Source organism: Pseudomyrmex gracilis, unplaced genomic scaffold, assembly GCF_002006095.1.
Source record: "Pseudomyrmex gracilis isolate BER0280 unplaced genomic scaffold, ASM200609v1 scaffold_43, whole genome shotgun sequence".
Lineage (NCBI taxonomy): Eukaryota > Metazoa > Arthropoda > Insecta > Hymenoptera > Formicidae > Pseudomyrmex > Pseudomyrmex gracilis.
The window spans coordinates 35,259-54,820 of NW_018020627.1; the positions used below are offsets into that span (position 1 = coordinate 35,259).

Sequence of the window (19,562 nt, forward strand, 5' to 3'; positions counted from 1 at the left end):
TACTCTACGCATTAATCGTTATTACATATGCGCGTTGCATTGAGGTAGGTCGCTGATGCATGTCGGGGAGGCACTTTCAAGTAGGAAGCGTCTCTTTGTTAGAAAGGCGTTATAAGATGGAACGCCGATTTTTTTTTGGAAAGTGAATCTTTTGCAGCTCTCTGAAAGCGTGCACTTCATTTAATGATATTTCGCAACACGAGCGAAATTCAACGGAAATTGGAGCAGAGGCCGGATGGCGCATCGACAAATTCAATTTCGCACCAAGACGCGCGAGGCGAGTAACAAGGTGAGTATTTTTACGGAAAAGTAAAAACCGCTCGTTTGCAGTCTCGCGACGCGTGACTCACGGAGAACAAAAAGAATCATCGATCGCGTCATTTAACCGAAGTCTAAGCACCGCCTCGTTAATTTTACTTCGACCTTTCGCTCCGCGTTTTTGTCAAGTATCCGATCGTAAATCATATCGTGGTAATTTTTCTTTTCCGTTTTCGCAAATATTTTCGCGAAGTAGATTTTCTTTCGCATTTACCGCTCTACGAATTCTCCTCCTCCTTCTCCATTAGTGCACCTGACGAGAACATGCGCGCCAGATGGTACAACCAGCTCTGCAATAGTTGTTTCATGAGTCATTGGCCTTCTAACGCGCGATACTATCGTTTTCTTTTTTTTTTTTTTTTTGTTTTGCGGCGCCGATGCGCTAAGAAGTAACAAAAGATTCGATCCGACAAGACAACTGAAAGCGATAGGATGCAATTAAATCTCGCTCTCTCCCGCCGCGATGATAATCGCGACGATCGCATTTCAACGACAAGTTTCGATGGAGCTGTAAGTAGCTGTAGCCGTGACTCAGGCGCTGAAAACATCCACTTTCGCGGAGAGATGCTCTGAAGAGATGCTGTCTTTGTTAAAACTCTTCTCGCGAAAATCGCGCAAATTTCCGACAATATGTTAACAACGGGGCAATACGCTGTGGTGTGTGAATCCACGCAGGAGGCAGTGATGTAAGTGGGGGGGAAGAGCGTCTAGCCGCGCGGAGCGAAACTGTCTCGACGTTTGCTCCACGCCGCTCAGTGGTGTAACAACCTTCGAGAGAGCCATATCGCGCCGCTCTCACAGCTCTCGTACCGGTGATCCTCGTGAGAAACTGTATTTTATTAGTTTCAAAAAATCGATCGTCGCGTCTCGTCCCTCCTCCCCCCCCTTGTGCAAGTCATTTGAAAGTTTGACAGATGTGTGCGGCGCACCGTTCTCCAAGTTTTTTGTCAAATCACCAGGTCACGTTAGATTAGAACCACCTTGTTAAAGGTGCTCGGAGCACGCGTATCTTTCGAAGTTTTCCTCTTGTTTACATTTGAGAAATCTATTGCAAAAGTATTAAAAAAAAAAAAATTGTTACTTTCTCGTTGGGGGAGGAGAAAGGCGCTCGATCGATCGATGTATCGTCTCGACCGAATTGGGATCGACGGTTACACGCTCGCGGATGTTTGAATAAACAAACAGGAAATACAAGTTGAGCCCAACGTCGCTCGTGGTAGACGTCCACACAAGGGAATCATTATTGCACAAGCACGTTGTGCGGTTCGTGCACGTGCGATAAACGTTTTATCTGCCGTTTTATCAAAATCCTTTCCCGTGGCTACGCGGGACACGAGGATCGTCTTCGAGAAAATATATATTGTTGTTTGCGGGGGATCCACATACACGCACACACACACACACACAGGAAGTGAATGTTTACCGGCATAAAGGAGAAACGATGAGCTCGGTGACATTTCGTGCAAATGTCCCTTGTCGCGTTCGCTTGCTGAATAATTCAACTCTCGACTAATACCACGATTTATATCTCGCTTTGTTAGAAGGTAAATACTTTTTTGTATTCATTTTGGATTCCGCTTTTCTATGAGTTTGTCGGGAAACAGATGTTTGAATTGCAAAAATATAAAACGGGACGTTTGCGAGGAAGAGCGATTATTCGCAAATGCAATGAACTTTACGTATCACGTAATGTTTGATACAGACTTGACAATTTTGTAAACTCGATAATGAACTTGTATGTAGTATTCGATGCAAACTTGTGGTAAGAAATTGTTTCGTTTCGAAAGTTTATGAAGAGTTTATTCTTTCTGTCTCTCTCTTTGGATCTTAGGTGTGTTTTTTTTTTATATACCAATTCTTTCACATATAAATTGTGCTTTTAACGTTTATGCGGTTATCGCGGTAACCGCCAGGCCAACATTAAGAAGGAAATGTATATCTTTTCACAAAACTGATTTACTTTGTCGAGATATGTAGTTTCAGAAATAATAACTAATACAGACATAGTGCAGTATTGTTCAAGGGTGTAAGTTATTCAAAGGGTGAGAAATAAACATTGAATATATTATTGAAAATATATGAAATATAGTAACTCCTTGCGGACAGACATGGATCTCCCAGATCCATTCAAAAATTTCAAACTGGTGTCTCTAGTAGAAATTAGTTTTTTTTTTTTTTAAACGCTTTCATCCTCGAAACTACTAGAAACTTTTCCAATTTGTTTTTTTTTTTTTTTTTTTATCTCTCTCTCGACGCAGAATCGTTCAAAGAACCAAAATTGAAAAAATATTGATTTTTCGCGGAGATATTCGATATTTTAAAGTCGCGTGGATTTTACGGACTCGGAGTCTGTCCAACTAGGTCGCTGGAGTTCTCTCTATGAAAGATTGGAAATATTATATACTGTGAAACAAAAAACTACTTCCGTATGTATATGTGTCAATTAAATCACTTGAGATCTCTCAATGTCAAACAACGTAAGTGCAGGAAATGATTCACGATCTTGAAATTGTTCTCTCCCTCTCTCCCTTCGAATAGCGGAGCAACACGTTGCTCGATTATATATAATCTTCGCACGGTTGATTTGCGCGCGATTTATTATTTACGACGTGTCGTTTCGGTTTCTGTCAATTATTCGGAGGGTTTTGTGTGGAATTAATTTTCATGCGGAACAAAAGTAAATTCTCTCTATTCTCCACGTTGGCTCTTTAACACGCGACGGATAAGACGCGAAAAGATACGCCTCGTTCGCATAGAATTGCAAATTTGTTGCAGGTCTCTCTGCGTGACGTAGCGATAAGCGACTTTTTTTTCCGAGTTTTTCCCGCGCCTCCCGGAGAAATTTCGGACTTTAAATAAAAAAAACCTCGCGGTTTCTCGGTGAATTTATTTCAACGCGTGCGTGCGTGCGTGCGTGCGTTCATATCGCGCCGTTTCACTTTTTCAAAATATCAACATTTTTACGCTTTACGCCGATAGCGTGAAGAGATAGCGAGCGTTCGCGCGCGAAAAAAAAAGGCGAACGATTCTCACACTGAGAAGTAAGCGCGCAATTGTAGGTTTTCGCGAGAAGATCTTTTTTTTTTATCGCGCCGCGAAGGAAACCGCAAAACTCGGAACAAGCGGAGCAATTCGAAGACGAGGCCGCGCGCACTTCGTTCGCGGCACGTTCCTGTTCTGCTGAAACGATTAATATCACCGAGCAATAACGGAATAATCGGACGATTTGCTCGTTAAAGTTCCCGAGACTTGAACTTGGAAATCGCGCGCGTAATTGTAAATAGTTCGCCATCCATAAAATCAATGTACACTTACGACGACGTGTAACGCGAGCAATTGTCACGTTTGTCAAGTTTCTACGTGAAACATTTGTCGTTTTTGTGCAAACTTGTTCGTTATTTTGTAATCAAATCCATGTTGTTTGATCAAACATCAACGCAATATTCGAAGGTTGTTTAAAAATTGAGATTTAACGTGCCAATTAAATGTTTCAATTTTGCAAAATGCATTTACATATAAAGTCGTTCTCTCTCTCTCTCTCTCTCTCTCTCTCTCTCTCTCTTTCTTTCTCTCTCTCTCTCTCTCTTTCAATATTGTATTAACAGAATTACAGGATTTTTTTTACTACACGTGTTATTGAACGGAGGTCGAATGTGAATTATTTAATTACTCTATATTGAGTCTTTGCCGCTAATTAGAGCGTGGACCCACCTGTCGACAGTTAACAAGTAGGTCATTCGATCGTTCGCTAGGAACGCAAAGCGAGAGAGAGAGAGAGAGAGAGAGAGAGGGGAGCTTAAGCGCGGATTCATCAACTGCTGCCGGCGTGTTTCATCGATCGGACGGGTGTCATCGAAAATTCCACGCCGTTGTATGCGCGCCTGGGCGAAAATCGATTCTCCCCAAAGCGCGTCGCTTTTGCAGGCCCGCTAATTTTCCGTTGGGGGAATTGAATTCTTTCCGAGCGAGAAATATATACTCTATTTTTCACAAAAGAAATAGAAGAGACTTCGTTACATCGCGGCTCTCACAGAGATTTCAAAGAAAATTCTTGCATCGTGAAAGCACGCTTTGAAGTATACGTGAAATACGCAAATATTTGCCATAATCGGCAAAAGTGAAATGCAAAATAGTGTAAAACACTTTTTCAATTCCGAAAACACTCGAAAAGACTCAAATTTCGGAAGATTAACACGCGCTGACACGTGGTAATCGACAAACTCGTTAATCGCGAAAAATGCCGCGGCCCTCGTGAATATCGGAAAACGCTTTAAAATGTTGTTTGTTCGACGATATTTATATTTTCGCCAGATGGGGGAGAAAAAAAATTGAAAAAGCCAGAATCGCGTGATGTATCGCAAAAAACGTTCAACGCTCGAATACACAAATTGTTCGGCATTCAGATATTTTTTGACAGTTTGTACAAATATGTAAAAAAAACATAGTTTTCCGATGTACAGAGACATTAGCATTTTCAATTTGAATAAAATGGTGCGAAATTTCTCTTTTTTCTACATTGCGCGTGACAGCGATCGTCCATTCATACATTGTGTTCGAGAGATGTTTATAGTAAGATTTTATCTGCTCGACGGTCGCGAGATGAACCAACTATCAGTGTTGCGTCACACGCAAAATGTTGAGGATACTGAAACGGATATCGTGTCCCTGGAATCTCTCAAATGCATTGTATGTGTGTGCACGCGCATAAAAGTGGAACAACTCCGTGCGTGCGCCCGGAGCTTTAACGTTTGATAATGCCACATGCGGGCCATTTGCTCCAATTATCTGTCTGCTTTGTGTTGCAATTTTCGATTTTCTGGGTCATTCCTAGCGCGTCCGCGTGATGTTTATTCGCGCATTCGTGCGGCTTAAGACGTTCACGTCAAATTGAAAAAATGACAGAGTTCGGATTCTCGCTACAACAACTTGCACATTTAACTCTTTGACTGCAGAAAACAACCTACAAGAAGTGTAGACTGGGGTCTGTGAGGTCCACGCAAATTTAAGATCGAATATCTTCGCAAAAAATCAATATTTGTTCAATTTCTTTTTTTGAAGCGAAAGACGATTCTGCGTCGATAAAAAAAAAACAGATTGAAAAAATCTCCAGTAGTTTCAAAAAACATAAGCGTTTAAAAAAAACTCATTTTTTCTAGAAACGTCAATGTGCAATGTTTGATGCGCAATGTGGGTCTGAAAGACCTAGTCTACGGACAAAGCGTATTCTAAAAAGTTCACTACAACATTTATCTACTAAACGCGACTAAAAAAAAAAAAAAAAATTGATTGTGATTTATTTTTGATTAAAAAGAAATGCCGTGATATCATGTGTTTTGATTAATTCGCGATTCCGAACGCACGCGGTTTCCCTCCTTCTGTTTGATAACGATGACGTACGTGCTGAGCGCGCGATTTTTCGCTATTCATCGGTTTCGCTCTTGTCGCCGTTTCTTTTTTCTCTGCTTTCGTTTACAATCAAACATACGCCGATGCTCGTTGACGCATACACGCGTGTGTATTATACGCCCGGAGGGGAGTTTTACTTGGAAGTTTCCTGTCTTCGTCCGGGATATGACGATATCCCCCCTGCTTGGGCCAGTGGCGTAGGCATTCAGAAAAATCTCGCCCGCGGGGTTCGAGTCCTCGCAGTGACGCGACGTGTCGAGTTTTTGCGCGGAACAAAAAAAAAACCTATTTCTACTTAAAACAATTTCGTGTAAAAACCGAGGTTGTCCGACGTTGTCGCAGAATTTGCGCTCGCGCGCGGCACGACTGATTGTTATTACGTTATAAAATGTAAATGAGACGGAAAGTGGGAGAATTCTGCTGGTAATGTGGTCACGTAACACACTAGGCGGACACTATTATTAACTTTCCATACGCGCACACGCACACGCACACACACACACACACACACAATACGTATTCTTCTCGAGCGTTTAACTTCACGAACGTATTTCCTACGCTCCGTCGCACTCGCCGTAATTAATTAGCAGTCACTGCTACGCCATTCCCGTTCGCGTTTATTGTTTAGTTTCCGAGCGCCGTCCGTGGAGAAAGATGCGCCCGCTGTAATTGTTGTCGCGATGTTAACAGACGTGGGAGAGTTTCCCCACCTCGTTGGATGCAACATAAATCGCATTGCGTGTCAAACAATAAAAAAAAAAAAAAAAAAATAATACCAAAACAGGTCGAGCTTTGGTAAATCCGTTATTCGGAAAATGTTCGATAAATCTCGTAGAAACGGGGAAAGTCGCGAAAGCAGAGAGGGTAGAAAGAGATCTCTCGATAACCGGACCTGTGCGAGTAACCTTTTTCCTCCGTCCTCTTCTTCACTCGATCGTGTTTTTCCACATTTCAAACTTATCAGCGACATGAACGTAACGAGTTCTTCTTAAGTATATATCTTCGAGGAGATTCTTTTAGCGGTCTATTCCCGTAACGCAGCAGAAGGGTTTTTGAAATTACCGCCGAAAGTAGGTTACGACGACACATCTCTTGGGAGATTTTCTAATTGCTGTGAGCAGATCCGTAGAACTCGTGTAATTTATATTTCTTTTCACTAAGCTAAATTGAAGTGTGTTTCGATTCGAAACCATTTTCACAGACCTCTTTTTCCTGGAAAGTTATCACAGAGGTTACCTTCGTGTGCACACGTTTTCGTTCTTTATTTATTTATTTATTTTTTTTATCAAACCTATCGGAGTATCTCTCGTCTCTCCGGTCATCATCGTTGGGTCTTCGCTCATCACAACCGATAATTAGTCCGCTTCGTTGTTAAAGAGGGCAGGGTCACGTCACGTGAGAAGCTGGAAGATACACGCTTTAGTAGATCGTTCGCAAAGGAGCGCTTCAGCTTATATCGTACACGCTTATATCGTACACGCGTGTGCGTAATTTAACGAAGCGTCGTGTCCTCGTAGACGCACCAGACCAAGTGTCGCTTACGTGACATTTAAGCTGCGTGCACACTTATACCGTATTAAGCCTTCGCGCTTAATGCGTGCCGGCGTTCGGATACGGTTTTTCAGGGCCGCATCGCCTAATTCGGACGGCTCTTTCGATCGGAGAACAAAGTTTCGAGAGAAAAAGTTTTAATTGACAATTATTTAAATTGAAATATGTTGTTCTCTCTCTCTCTTTCTCTCTTTGTTCTTAAAATAGTAAAATTAATTACTACCGAGATTTTAATACTTGAGACGACAAAAGTGAAATATCGGGATGTGGTACATCGACTTTAAAGAAGAGGCTCGATTAGATTACTTGTTCTCGCGCGCACGTGTTTTATATTATATATCGTGAACACAACGTCACTAACGATATTTTTTTTTTTTTACGAAGCCAAGCCTGATGACATTTATATCGCGCACAGCGCCTTGATGGTCTCCAACATAAAAAACGTGACGTGGTTTCTCTCTCATATATAATATATATATATATACTTACACACACATACACACACATATATATATATATATATACTGTATGTGACAGAGAATTACTTTTTGTCAGGTTAGCACGTGTGATAAATATATGACGCGACTCGTGACAAGTGTGCAAAGCAGAAATAAAAGAAGTTCGAGTCCGTAATACAGAATTATTATTGCGTCGTAGATGCGCGAGAGATGATGTCAAGCAGCAGAAGGGTTGTGTACAACGTGCGATGGGGAGAGAGAGAGAGAGAGAGAGCCTCTCTCAATTGATTTGCTGGAATTGATGCACAAAAAGGCCTTTAATAGGCGACGATTATCCTCGCCCACAATTTCCGACGATTATCCAATCGCGATATTGAAAGAGGTGCAAAAATCTCGTCGCCGCAACGACATTTAAATCTCCCGTTACAATTGCGAACGCGCGCGTCGCACACAGCGCGAATTTTGTATTACGACTTCGCGCAACAACGAATTCGCGGTTCGCGTTTCGTAATTAATTAAAGGGAATTTTATCCGAGAGAAAAAAAGATTCTCATATACAAACGAATTTGATATCGCCAAATATCGAATTCGTTTATATCTTTTGTATCAAATATTCTGTATGCGGCGATGTATGATTAAATACGATCACGCACGAGATGGTATCAATTTCATACACGGAAAAAAATTCTTGCTGGAATAGCGAGAAGATTGATTACTGTGTGTAGCTACCAAGAAAAATTTGCGCGCTAAGTTGATTGAATATTTTGCAAAAATATTTTGTTGAGAACAAAAACTTCAACAGCAAATTTTTCTGACCGTAAAGTAGAACTTTTCTTTTCCGTGTTATGTGATTGTATGTATAATTATACACAACTAGATGCAGAATTTCCACATGTGAAGGATTTTGTTCTCGTGTGTTTATCTCAGTTTTTAAATACGTTTGCGCTAGTTTGTTTTGCTAACAAAACATTAACTTCGTTAAAACAAAACATTCCGTAGACTTGCAAATTTTTTTGTTGGTCATGTAAACTTTTTTTCCGTGATGCGATTACGTAACTGGATATAGGATTTGTCTGTGTGTAAAGAATTTTTTCCCGGGTGTTTATTCGGTTTTTTAAACACGTTACATTTTTTTTTGTTCTGCTAACACAAAACATTTTTTCGTAATGTAATTACACAACTAGATATAGAGTTTGATGTGTTCACATATAAAAAATGTTTTCGCCGAGTGTCTATCAAATTTTTTCAAATGTACACAAAACTTAATTTTTATCCGCATCTAGTTTTTTTTTTTTTTTTTTTTTTTTTTTTCAATAAAAAGATGCTTAATTTTTTTCTCTGTAAAACTCATTCGCGAGGAATTCCGACGCTGGAAGTGGGACTCGATCTTGAGGGAAGTCAAGTCGTCATCGAAGAGTGCCCACATTCTTTTGCGGATAGACTCTGTTGCGGGATTTCCGTGCGGTCTGAAAAATCGAAGTCGGCCACGTCAAAACGTCTGTTTACGCGACGACCGTTGACCCACAAAAGCATCGGTGCAACCTAGCGCGATGCCAAGCGACGCGAATGCTAATTTGATTAGCTTCCCCCCGAGTGGCTCTCGGTCTACCCCCGGAGCGACGTCGGTCGCCCTTACGTGACGTCGGCGTCACAACCCCGTTGGTCCGTAAAGAGTAATAGTAATAGTATCGATAGTAATAGTACATGCGACACGTGGTATCGACTCGATATATATATATATACACACGTACACCCATCTCTCGCACGTGTGCATCAATCTTATTACTGTCGCGGATAATAGCCTCGTAAGGAATATCAATTTCTCCGAACGGCGCGCGCCAATCGATCGCCAAGCGCGCTACTGAAATGATGAAAGTGCGTGAAACCGCGTTTGAAGTTTAAGTTAAGAGTCTCGGAGATTATATATTTCGCGCGCGATCTCATATATAAAATTTCAATCACCTTGATACAACGCGCGGAGCAAAATAGAATCTCTATAAATAAATACAACAATTTATCGCGCACTCGGGGAGTCTCCTAAAATATGTCCCGATATCGATATCGGAATTAACCCCACGGACTCTCGTAACTTTTCAAAGCACACAATTTTCTTTCCAACTTTATCTCTCTCTTTCAAATTTGTTATTGATTTCTTTGTCCGCGTATTTACCGCAGAGATTGACTTTTGCCCCATTGTCGTAATAAATTCTTTTCTCAGCCGCGCGCTTGTTTTCCTTGCTTTCTCGACCGAGCTTCTCAAAATTACACAAGAAGGGATTTCGACATCCATACGGCAATCCCTCCCATGTTCAGCGCCATCTCGGCGCTCTCGCTTGCAAAGCCAACCCCCATCGATTTTCCGCGCGCGCGAGCGTGCCGCCGTTTTACCAAATAAGGGAAGGACTCGCGCAACCCACCGTGAGCAACCCCCCTGCAATATGGCCGGCTGTCGAATGACAGTTGTTGCACCGGGCTGCCCGTTGACCCTGCGACGCACCGCCGTCCCGTTCCGACGTGCACCTGACGGCGTCATGTGTTCGCGCCGCCGGCCGCGATTACGCCGCGATTACGCCGCGACGATGTGCGCGTCGATTGTCACGCGTCTAACGCCGCTGAGAAACCTCGGCGAATCCTCGTAAAATCCTGGCACAGGACATTTTCTAACTCCGAGTTCCTACGACGGAGCCTGCCGCTCCGTCTCGTCACCGGTGGAGCAATCAGACATCGCAACGATCTCGCCCTATTTGTGATATTGTAAATATTATTTACAGAGATTTAATGTGTCCACCGTTTTTCTCGAGTCATCAATCGGTTTTGTGTTTATGTTTACATCAAATACGCGCATAATTATATCACATCATTTTTTTTTCTTTCTCTCTCTCTCTCTCCTCTCAAGAACACACATGTGACAAAAGTTAATTAAAATTGAACATGCACATAAAGTTCGATTTGCAGTGTTTTTGAATATCATCAATTACCGATTAACCCAAATTGCTTGCTGATGTAAATTAAAATGTGGTTTTGTAAAGATTACAATTGTACAGGACACTGAAATTTTATCTGAAAAATCAATAATCACGCGATAGGCCGTGGAACAACTTGGCCTTTAAAAAAAAAAAATTAATTACTTTAATCAATCAGCAACGAAACTCGCAACGCGTTTGAAGATTTCTCCGAGTTCTTTGAACTTCTCTTATTTGCGTGGGACTTGTTTTGGCGTCCGATAGTCGTTTTGGTCGCGGTTCGGATAGGTCGCGGATTTGTTGTCTCAAACGCGGTGCACACGAGAGAGCCCGCGGTCGCTCGGTCGCACGATAGATTGGAATATGCGCGCACACACAGACATTCTTATTGTGGATATTGGCGTAGGTGGATGAAAGATGAAGAAACGTTCGGGAAGACACACAGGTCACTCACACCGGCGTGTGCGTTTAATTAGAACGCGACGAGAACGACTGTGCGCCGCGTTTTCGCTTATCAAAAACACGTGCGCGCGTACGGCGCGACATGAAATTTAATTCGCACACGAGGGAACGATCGCGACAGATAGAAACGTGTGTTGCTTGTTTCCGCAGACCGCACGGATTCCAGAGGAAATGTCATACGCAAACATTTTCTTCGCACAGCGGTTTTGATAACGGCCGCTCTCGTATATCGCACATTGATATCGCTCGCGGTTGTTGATAAACGTGTTATCAAACACGTCACGGAATTCTGGACAACTTATTGTTGCGAGATATCTTTTGTGTAAAAATACATAAGCAGCGAACCACCGTGTTTCACAACGCTGACTTCTTTCAAATTAGTTAGAAAAACATTCACGCAATTCTTGTTTCTCAAAATCAATTTGATATTGTATTTTTTTGTTTCTCAATCTCTGTTGCGTACGTTACAAAAATGTCACTTTGGTGTAATTTTCTTCGCGTTTTCACACGAATTATTAATATAAAATATATCAAACCTCAGCAACGTACGATACAATTCTTTTTTCGAGCGCGGGTTAGCTCGGTCGAAGATGACGAGCGCGAAATGCGGTTTTGGTCCAAAAATAACGCGCGGCCCGCGTTCGTTCGCCGCGGTACGGAATCTCGGAGCGTTCGTTTGCAATTTTAGAAACCGATCGTTCTCTCGGTTTGCGCGTACAAGTGACAAGTGCGAGCTCGGTTCTCTCTCGGACGTGGTGCCTGGACTCCACCGAGTTCATCACGCGCGGCGTAAAAACTCGATCGTTCCCACGTGAGTCACCGTTGGATCTTCATCATCAACGCGATCAAATGGAACCCTTTCGCGAACGTTTCAGGTGAGGTCAGCGGGGTCGTCTCGTTCGCTGAAAATTGATCAGCGTATATTCTCTCTCACGTCTCTTCTTCGCAAGAGTTCGCGGAATTCATTTGTAACCGCTCGGTATCGAGAAATACATACGCACTAACTCCGCACCGCTCTTATGCGTGCGTGCGTGCGTGCGTGCGTGCTGAAATTAAATGATTCGGAGTGAATATAAAGGGGCTTAAACTCTCGCTCAGAAATTTCAATTTCGCTCTGGTCTCGGACCAGATGAGTCGCACAAGTTATCGCACTCGTCACATTTGAAACTCCCAACTCCGTGTGTAATAAAACGTTTCTTTCATATTCTCTGTTTACATTAAAATGTCGGACAAACTCTCGCGTTTGTTTTCCAAACACATTTGCCAGATGTGTTACACCGCGTGAGATCTCTACGATGTATTTCTTTTTTTTTTTTTTTTTGGTCGGAAAAATATCTGAGCGCAAATTGTGTTTTGATACGCGCGGCATCGCGCGACAATAATTTCGAGTTGATTTTTCGAATATCTAGCGCGCGTCACTCAAACAAATAAAATCGAATTGTGCTTTGCAGATGCCTTTTTTATAAAGTGACTCTCGTCGAAAGAAGCTGTACACTTACGATGGGCAAGCTTTTGAGTCTTCTGGCTCGAGACGAGTCTACCTGTTGCACACCTCAAAAGTACGACGTGTTTCTGGATTTTGAGAGTAAGTAGCGCGTTTTTTAAACCTGAACTGTATGCGCGATAAAAAAAAAAAAGTACGTAAATTTTTTGATTCTATTTTGTATCTTTTTCTTTTAGACGCGCAACCATCGGACATCGAGCGCGAGACGTTCGAGGCGGTCCAGAGAGTGCTGAAAAATTCAGAATCAATTCTGGAAGAGATACAGTGCTACAAAGGGGCCGGAAAAGAAATCAGAGAGGCAATATCGGCACCCACGGAGGAATGTCAACGAAAAGCTTATCTGACTGTGGCGCCCCTTGTCGCAAAACTCAAACGATTTTACGAGTTTTCCTTGGAACTCGGTACACGCTTCATTTATCACATTAACGATAACAATTTTCTATAAATAACGACGATATGACGCCGCGCGCCTCTTGAGAAACTCGATATATCGGGTGAATATTGGGAAAAACTTCTATCTCTGCACGCTGTCGTATCTGACCGTGTGCTTGCGGCGCGGACCTTCGGTTTATATTAAATAACGGTGGTTACGTCGTGGAAAAACAAAATAACATTTGCGCGCATTTCAATCTGAAACGTTCTCGTTATTTGTGTTACTTGACTCAAAATTTATTTGTACTGACCTCGTCGTATTGTCTCTTTTCTATATTTTGCACATACCACACGTTGTTTGACTGGCAATTTCATTGTCCGCTCGTTTTTTTTTTTTTTGTGCAGAGAGAGTCGTGCCGAAAATTTTGGGACAACTGTGCTCGGGAAACCTATCGCCAACACAACATCTGGAAACCCAGCAAGCTCTGGTTAAACAACTTGCTGAGATACTGGAGTTTGTGTTGAAGTTTGACGAGCACAAAATGAAAACGCCGGCAATACAGAACGACTTCAGCTACTACAGAAGAACGTTGACGAGGGCGTCTCTGGCGCACCAGGACAACGCCGAGAAGGATCTGATCGTCGGCAACGAACTCGCCAACCGAATGTCCTTGTTCTATGCCCACGCGACACCCATGCTTCGAGTTCTGAGTCACGCGACCATTACTTTCTTGATGGACGTAAGTGGCATCACCTCCGCTATATACATTGTTCTCGTCCGCGCGACCTCCCCATTGTTGCCCAGACAATTATCGATCCGGCCAGCTGATGGCAATTAGATGAAATTCTGCGGTAATCCAGACTTTTCCCCGCGCGTTCTCTCAATCATTCCGACGTGATGCAGTGTTTCGTTTAGAAAATAAAAAACCAAGTCTTTCGCGCGCCAAAATGTATGACAAGACAACGCCATAAAATTTTTCTTTTATTTCAGTTAAACTTTTGTACTTTAAACAATTTTATCGAATACGATTTTATCGGATAAATTCAGTTCTCGTTGCGTCACATCATTGGCTTTTGATCGCAATGACAAATAACCGCGTTACGTGATCGACATGTAGTGTGTGTGTATGTGTAATAATCCCGGACAGAACGGACGGGAAAAAAATTCGCGATGAGAATAATGGATCTGTTGAAGCAGAAAATTGACAGATATCCTGTTCTGCGATTTAAATTACCTCCCTCTGGTTCTCTTTTTTTTCTCTCTCTCTCTTCTCTCCACTAGAGAGAGAACTACAACAACATCGATCAAACAACAAGTAAACGCGGCGAAGAGCATGATGCATATGCGAGCTATATATTAATTAAAATCGATAACAGAGAAACAATAGAATATTGAAATAGCATTCTCTCGATTTTACATGCAATTAAAATATGTATTTTGCGATACAACCGAGATGTTAGAATGATTGTATTCAAAAGCGAGCTCTGCGACATTGAATTTCCGATGTGCTAAAAAAAAGTAAGAATAAGACAATAAATCGTAAATTATGTATACGGCTCGCGCCGGTTTTACTAAAGTATTTCATCGTGTGCGTGTGTGTGTGTATGTGTGTGTGTGTGTGTGTGTGTAATAATTGTTTATTTTTCTTGTTTTTAGAACGAAGACATAGCCAGGGAAAATATTACAGAAACACTCGGTACAATGGCAAAAGTGTGTCTTCGAATGTTGGAAAATCCGTGAGTATTACACTGAGTGATCGGGGAATGCGCGCGAGAAGAATTTCATCTCAAGTGAGAGAAGGAGAATTTCTTCAAAGCTAATTTGGGATATATGTCTTTTTCCAGGAATCTGTTGGCGCAATTCCAACGAGAGGAGACTCAGCTCTTTGTTTTAAGGGTTATGGTAGGTCTGGTGATCCTCTATGATCATGTACACCCCCAAGGTGCCTTTGTAAAGGGTTCGAATGTGGATGTGAGTATAATAAACAAAATTGTTAATAAATTGTTTTTATACGACAGCTGAATGTTTTGAGCTGAAACGACGATTGAGTTGGAAAGAATTTTTTTTATCAAAGCACGCAATATCTTAATGATGTAATATTATCAACTGCAAACTTAAACGCTCTTTTTAAAGGACAGGTCTGCTTTCTCAGGTCGAAGATAATATTTGAAAATCTTTTCCTAAGCAAATAGAAAAGAGACAGAAACATGGAATTTGAAGTATTGTATTTAACTTTTTTCTTTTTTAGAGATGTTTCACTTTTCCACAGACAATGCCACAAGTTAAAAAAAAGCAGTCCGTCAAAACACATGCAACAAAACGACGAACACGATGACGATCAAACAGATTAGTCTAAAGCAAAATGTGGGAAAAGATTTTTTAACAAATTAATTAGAGAATGAATTACAGTTTGGTTAAAACAGTGAATAATTGACAGACAGGCGGCATTTCAAAGTGAGACGTTGCGTTTTTGCAAAACTTTTTACATCTTTTGCCACTTGAGTCAAAATCTTAATTGCTTAAGATTTACACATATTAGAAGTTCATCTTCTAATAAAAAGTGTCTAATTTTTAAAAATCAAAAATCCAAATTGATCGGACGAACGTCTCGAACGCTATCGTGTTCGCCAATTTGAAAAATATAACTTTGAGACGAACATGTTTAAAGTTTACTTAAACATGTTTAACATGTTTAAGTTATATATTGTCGCGGCAAACCTGGGCTGCATGTAAAAGAAGCTGTAATTACCGTATTTTTACGAATTTTGAGAAATCAGAGGCATATTTCAAAGAATTATTCAAAATAAAAATAGATGTTTGGAGAAAATAAAATTGGTTTTTCTGATCTGAGAAAGAAGATTTTCCTCTTAATTATTATGATCCTTTCATTCATCTCATAATTACATAATATGTTGTAATTTAACAGGTCAAGGGTTGTGTGAAGTTGTTGAAGGATCAGCCGCCTTGTAAAAGCGAAGGACTTCTGAATGCCCTTCGTTACACAACAAAGCACTTAAACGAAGAAAACACCCCGAAAAATATAAAGAATCTGCTCGCCGCATGATTACCAAAGCAAACTGGCTGTTGTATAAGAAGCTAAACATTGCATTGCTAAGTCAAAGATCGTTCAAAAAAACGATCCACAATGCAACCTTCCCTTAGAAAGGTTCAATGACATTTAAACTTCACTTCGGCTTCTAGTAGAGGTCCAGCATCCCTACCGTCTTGTTTATTTCAGTTAGGAAATAGAAGGTTCCGTTTCTCAAACGTTTTTCAAACGAAATGTCCTTTTGGTCCTATTGATCCCCATCATTCGTTTTTAATGTGACCACATCAAAATACATATGTTATACTATACACATAAGAGAAGCTCACATATAAACTCTATAACAAAGGTTGAAAAAAAGTTGTTCAAGTTATTCGGATACTAAAGTTTCGAATAAACGAGATTCCATATATCACAAAAGTTAACTACTAGTTTTACACACCTTTTCAACAGATTTTTTTCAACTCTATTTAGAACCGAAAATGTATGGCATCATTCCCCATGACGATACCATGCTGTTCGACAACTGTCCGAGAATCATAAAGTCTTCGAAAATGAATTATTTACTGAAGCGGTAACGTAATAACAATCGAGTTGACGAAAACATTCAGTCGTTGCGTGTTTATTTCGCAAGTTTCCTATGTTATTTTGAAAATACATGTGAGCGATTATTACTGTCATTGCATTGATATCATCGTAAACGAGATGTTGTCTTGTCGCGGAACGAATCTGTTGTGTATATCCATCAAGTGGTTTTATTTGTAAGTTTGAAATTAATGTTTTAGTTGCGCGGAACACATTTAAACAATGGAATTTTTACAGCAGTGCGACTTTTTTTAATGCGATATTTTAATCAAAGTCGTCGTTTTATCATGATTTGCATCCGAATATAGAATAAGAAGTTAGAGCATATCATAGTGTATTTATAGAATAACATGGAAAATGTGAACTTTCTTGAAGGTGTTACACAAAGAGAGAGAAAAAGAGAGAGAGAGAGAGAGTTTTAATCACGTTACAGATGGAGAGATCTTTAGCTCTTGTTTTCTTTGTTGAATGGAGGGCGAGAGGGTGGATTGCGAGACTGCGAGGTTTTGTAAGGTCGAATTACTGCCAGATCACCGATGATCAACAATCTCATTTTATCGACACGTTCACATTTTTATCTCCGCATTTCTTTATTATTGTGTGATCTGGATTTAATTAACATCTGAACACACTCCTTTTATACAATCTTTTTCTTCTAAATGTTTAAAGAGAACCAAAGATGTGCTTTTTTAGCGTATTTAAATAAGTTAAAAAATCAGAGATGTGATTTTACCACTACTGTGTATCATTATTATTATTATTATTATTATTATTATTATTATTATTATTATTCTCATTATTATATAACGTTATATAGGAATGTTCTCTATTTATAGTGACAAGCCAAGTTCGCACACGCCGCGATACATGTTAAGCAATGTCGTTCACATATTAATCTTCCAAATATTATACGTATGCAAAATATACTTGTCGTCGCGCAATAATTGTTTTGTATTTTACTTTTCCGATATTTTTCAAATTTATATTTTTTACGTGAATTTCAAGGATTCTGTAAAACTCATATAGTTTCAGATTTTGAAAAAATCACCGACGGATATTGTCATAGAAACAAATTGTTTGAAGAAAAAACAATTTATAACAAACATGTAGGATTTTTTAAAAATATATATACATGTCAAGGAATCAGGAAAAACTTCCTCAGGAGTTTTCGAACTGACCGTAGCACAAAACATCTTCTTGTACGTTTTTTTTAGAGATTAAAAAAAACAAAAACTACTTTGAAGACTGCTTGGCGATTTTGATGAATACCGTGGAGAATCCTGCTGTGTGTGTGTGTGTGTGTGTGTGTGTGTGTACATATTACTTACATCTGACTAAAGTGATCACACTTTACACGTAGAATTTTAACGTGAAACGTTCGTTACTAGCGAACTCTACAAATATATTCGTGACTCTGTATATATAGATTGTTACTATGTATTATTGACACTTGCAGATATTACTGTTACATTGGCACTCTCCATTGACAAGTGCCCTGAATTTTACTGCCTTGATAATTTTTAAGAAAAAAACTATTAAATTAAACAGTATTCAGTTATTTTCACGAACCAATTTTATTGTATTGATTTATTTCTTAACATTCAATGTCAATTAACACGAGAATATTGTCGCACATATTATATACGTATATGATTGTACTTGAATTAAATTAAAGTCTCTTAAAAGTATGTGTACACGGTATTTATATTTCGTTCTTTATATAAAATAAATATATATTACTTACATAATTAATTAAGTACTAAATGAAAAAAATAAAAAAGTAAATAAAGCACTAAATGTGTGTGTGTGTGAGAAAAAAACAGTTTTAACCATTTCAATTTTTTTCATTTTTAAACAATTATGACTTAAGGCTCGTTAAAATTAATAACAAGAAATATATAAGGCCTTACGAGCCATTCCCAGGATGTTGAGCGGAAACTGTACGTGTATATATATATATACACATGTAACAAATTCAACTTGTAAATTTTGTTGTATATATATATATATATATATACACGTACAGTTTCCGCTCAACATCCTGGGAATGGCTCGTAAGGCCTTATATATTTCTTGTTATTAATTTTAACGAGCCTTAAGTCATAATTGTTTAAAAATGAAAAAAATTGAAATGGTTAAAAAATTGAAATGGTTTCTTGTTATTATTTTTTTCATTTTGTTATATAAATTTGAACTTCCCGGATCCCTTATTATATGTACTTTACTCGTAGAAAAGAATTTCGAGCCATACAGCCAAAAAAAAAAAAAAAATTATGAATGTGCCCAAAAAATTCAATTTTATCGATAAAAACAGACTTAACACATTGCGTACGGGTCACGAGATATCTCGTTTTCATGTTTTATTTCGATTCAATCGGCAACGTAAGCAACCAGTGACAAATATTTTTGTTACGTTACCAGGGTAACAAAGCCTCTCCCATTCTTAAGACAAATGATGAGCGAAATAATATTAATATTAATATTAATAATATTGCTCGCCAAGCATGCTTCTTCTACAGCATTCGGAAATGTGCGGGTTTTGAACGCGGTTTGAGCGCGCAGAGCGCCGTACGCAATGTGTTAAGATTGCAGTAGTGGAGACCAGAACCCGGCTTGGGCTGGTAGAGCCCAACGAAGGTGCAGACATATTATGTTGATGTATGACGGCGGTTCCCGCTTGTGTGCGTATCCCCATCACGTTGGTGTTCTAATAGCACGAAATAGAACCCTGTCTACAGAATATAGCACGGAATAGAACTATGTCTACGAAAAGTGATTACACATTCTGTTATGACCGCTCTCATTCTTTTCTCTGCTAGTGGAGCCATAGGAGAGAGGAAATATATAAATTATAAGAAAATTAAATTTATTAACATTATGTATTAAATTTTGGAAA

The 19,562-nt window shown here is 39.8% G+C and overlaps 1 protein-coding gene across 4 annotated transcripts; it reads left to right on the forward strand.

Annotated features, from left to right (window-relative positions):
* The first annotated feature begins 16 nt into the window (after window positions 1-16).
* On the forward strand, window positions 17-18,349 carry LOC109853087 (protein FAM49B). 4 transcript variants are annotated; one of them, XM_020424832.1, is made up of 8 exons: window positions 1,089-1,862; window positions 11,847-12,033; window positions 12,610-12,743; window positions 12,839-13,063; window positions 13,440-13,774; window positions 14,692-14,771; window positions 14,880-15,006; window positions 15,962-18,349. In XM_020424832.1, the coding sequence occupies exons 2-8, from the start codon at window positions 12,008-12,010 to the stop codon at window positions 16,097-16,099; spliced, it is 1,065 nt and encodes a 354-aa protein (XP_020280421.1). In that variant the 5' UTR covers window positions 1,089-1,862; window positions 11,847-12,007; the 3' UTR covers window positions 16,100-18,349. The 4 variants fall into 4 exon arrangements, with proteins under 4 accessions (XP_020280424.1, XP_020280421.1, XP_020280423.1 ...); XM_020424835.1 differs by lacking the exons at window positions 1,089-1,862; window positions 11,847-12,033 and adding an exon at window positions 17-289; XM_020424834.1 differs by lacking the exon at window positions 11,847-12,033.
* The last annotated feature ends 1,213 nt before the right edge of the window (window positions 18,350-19,562 follow it).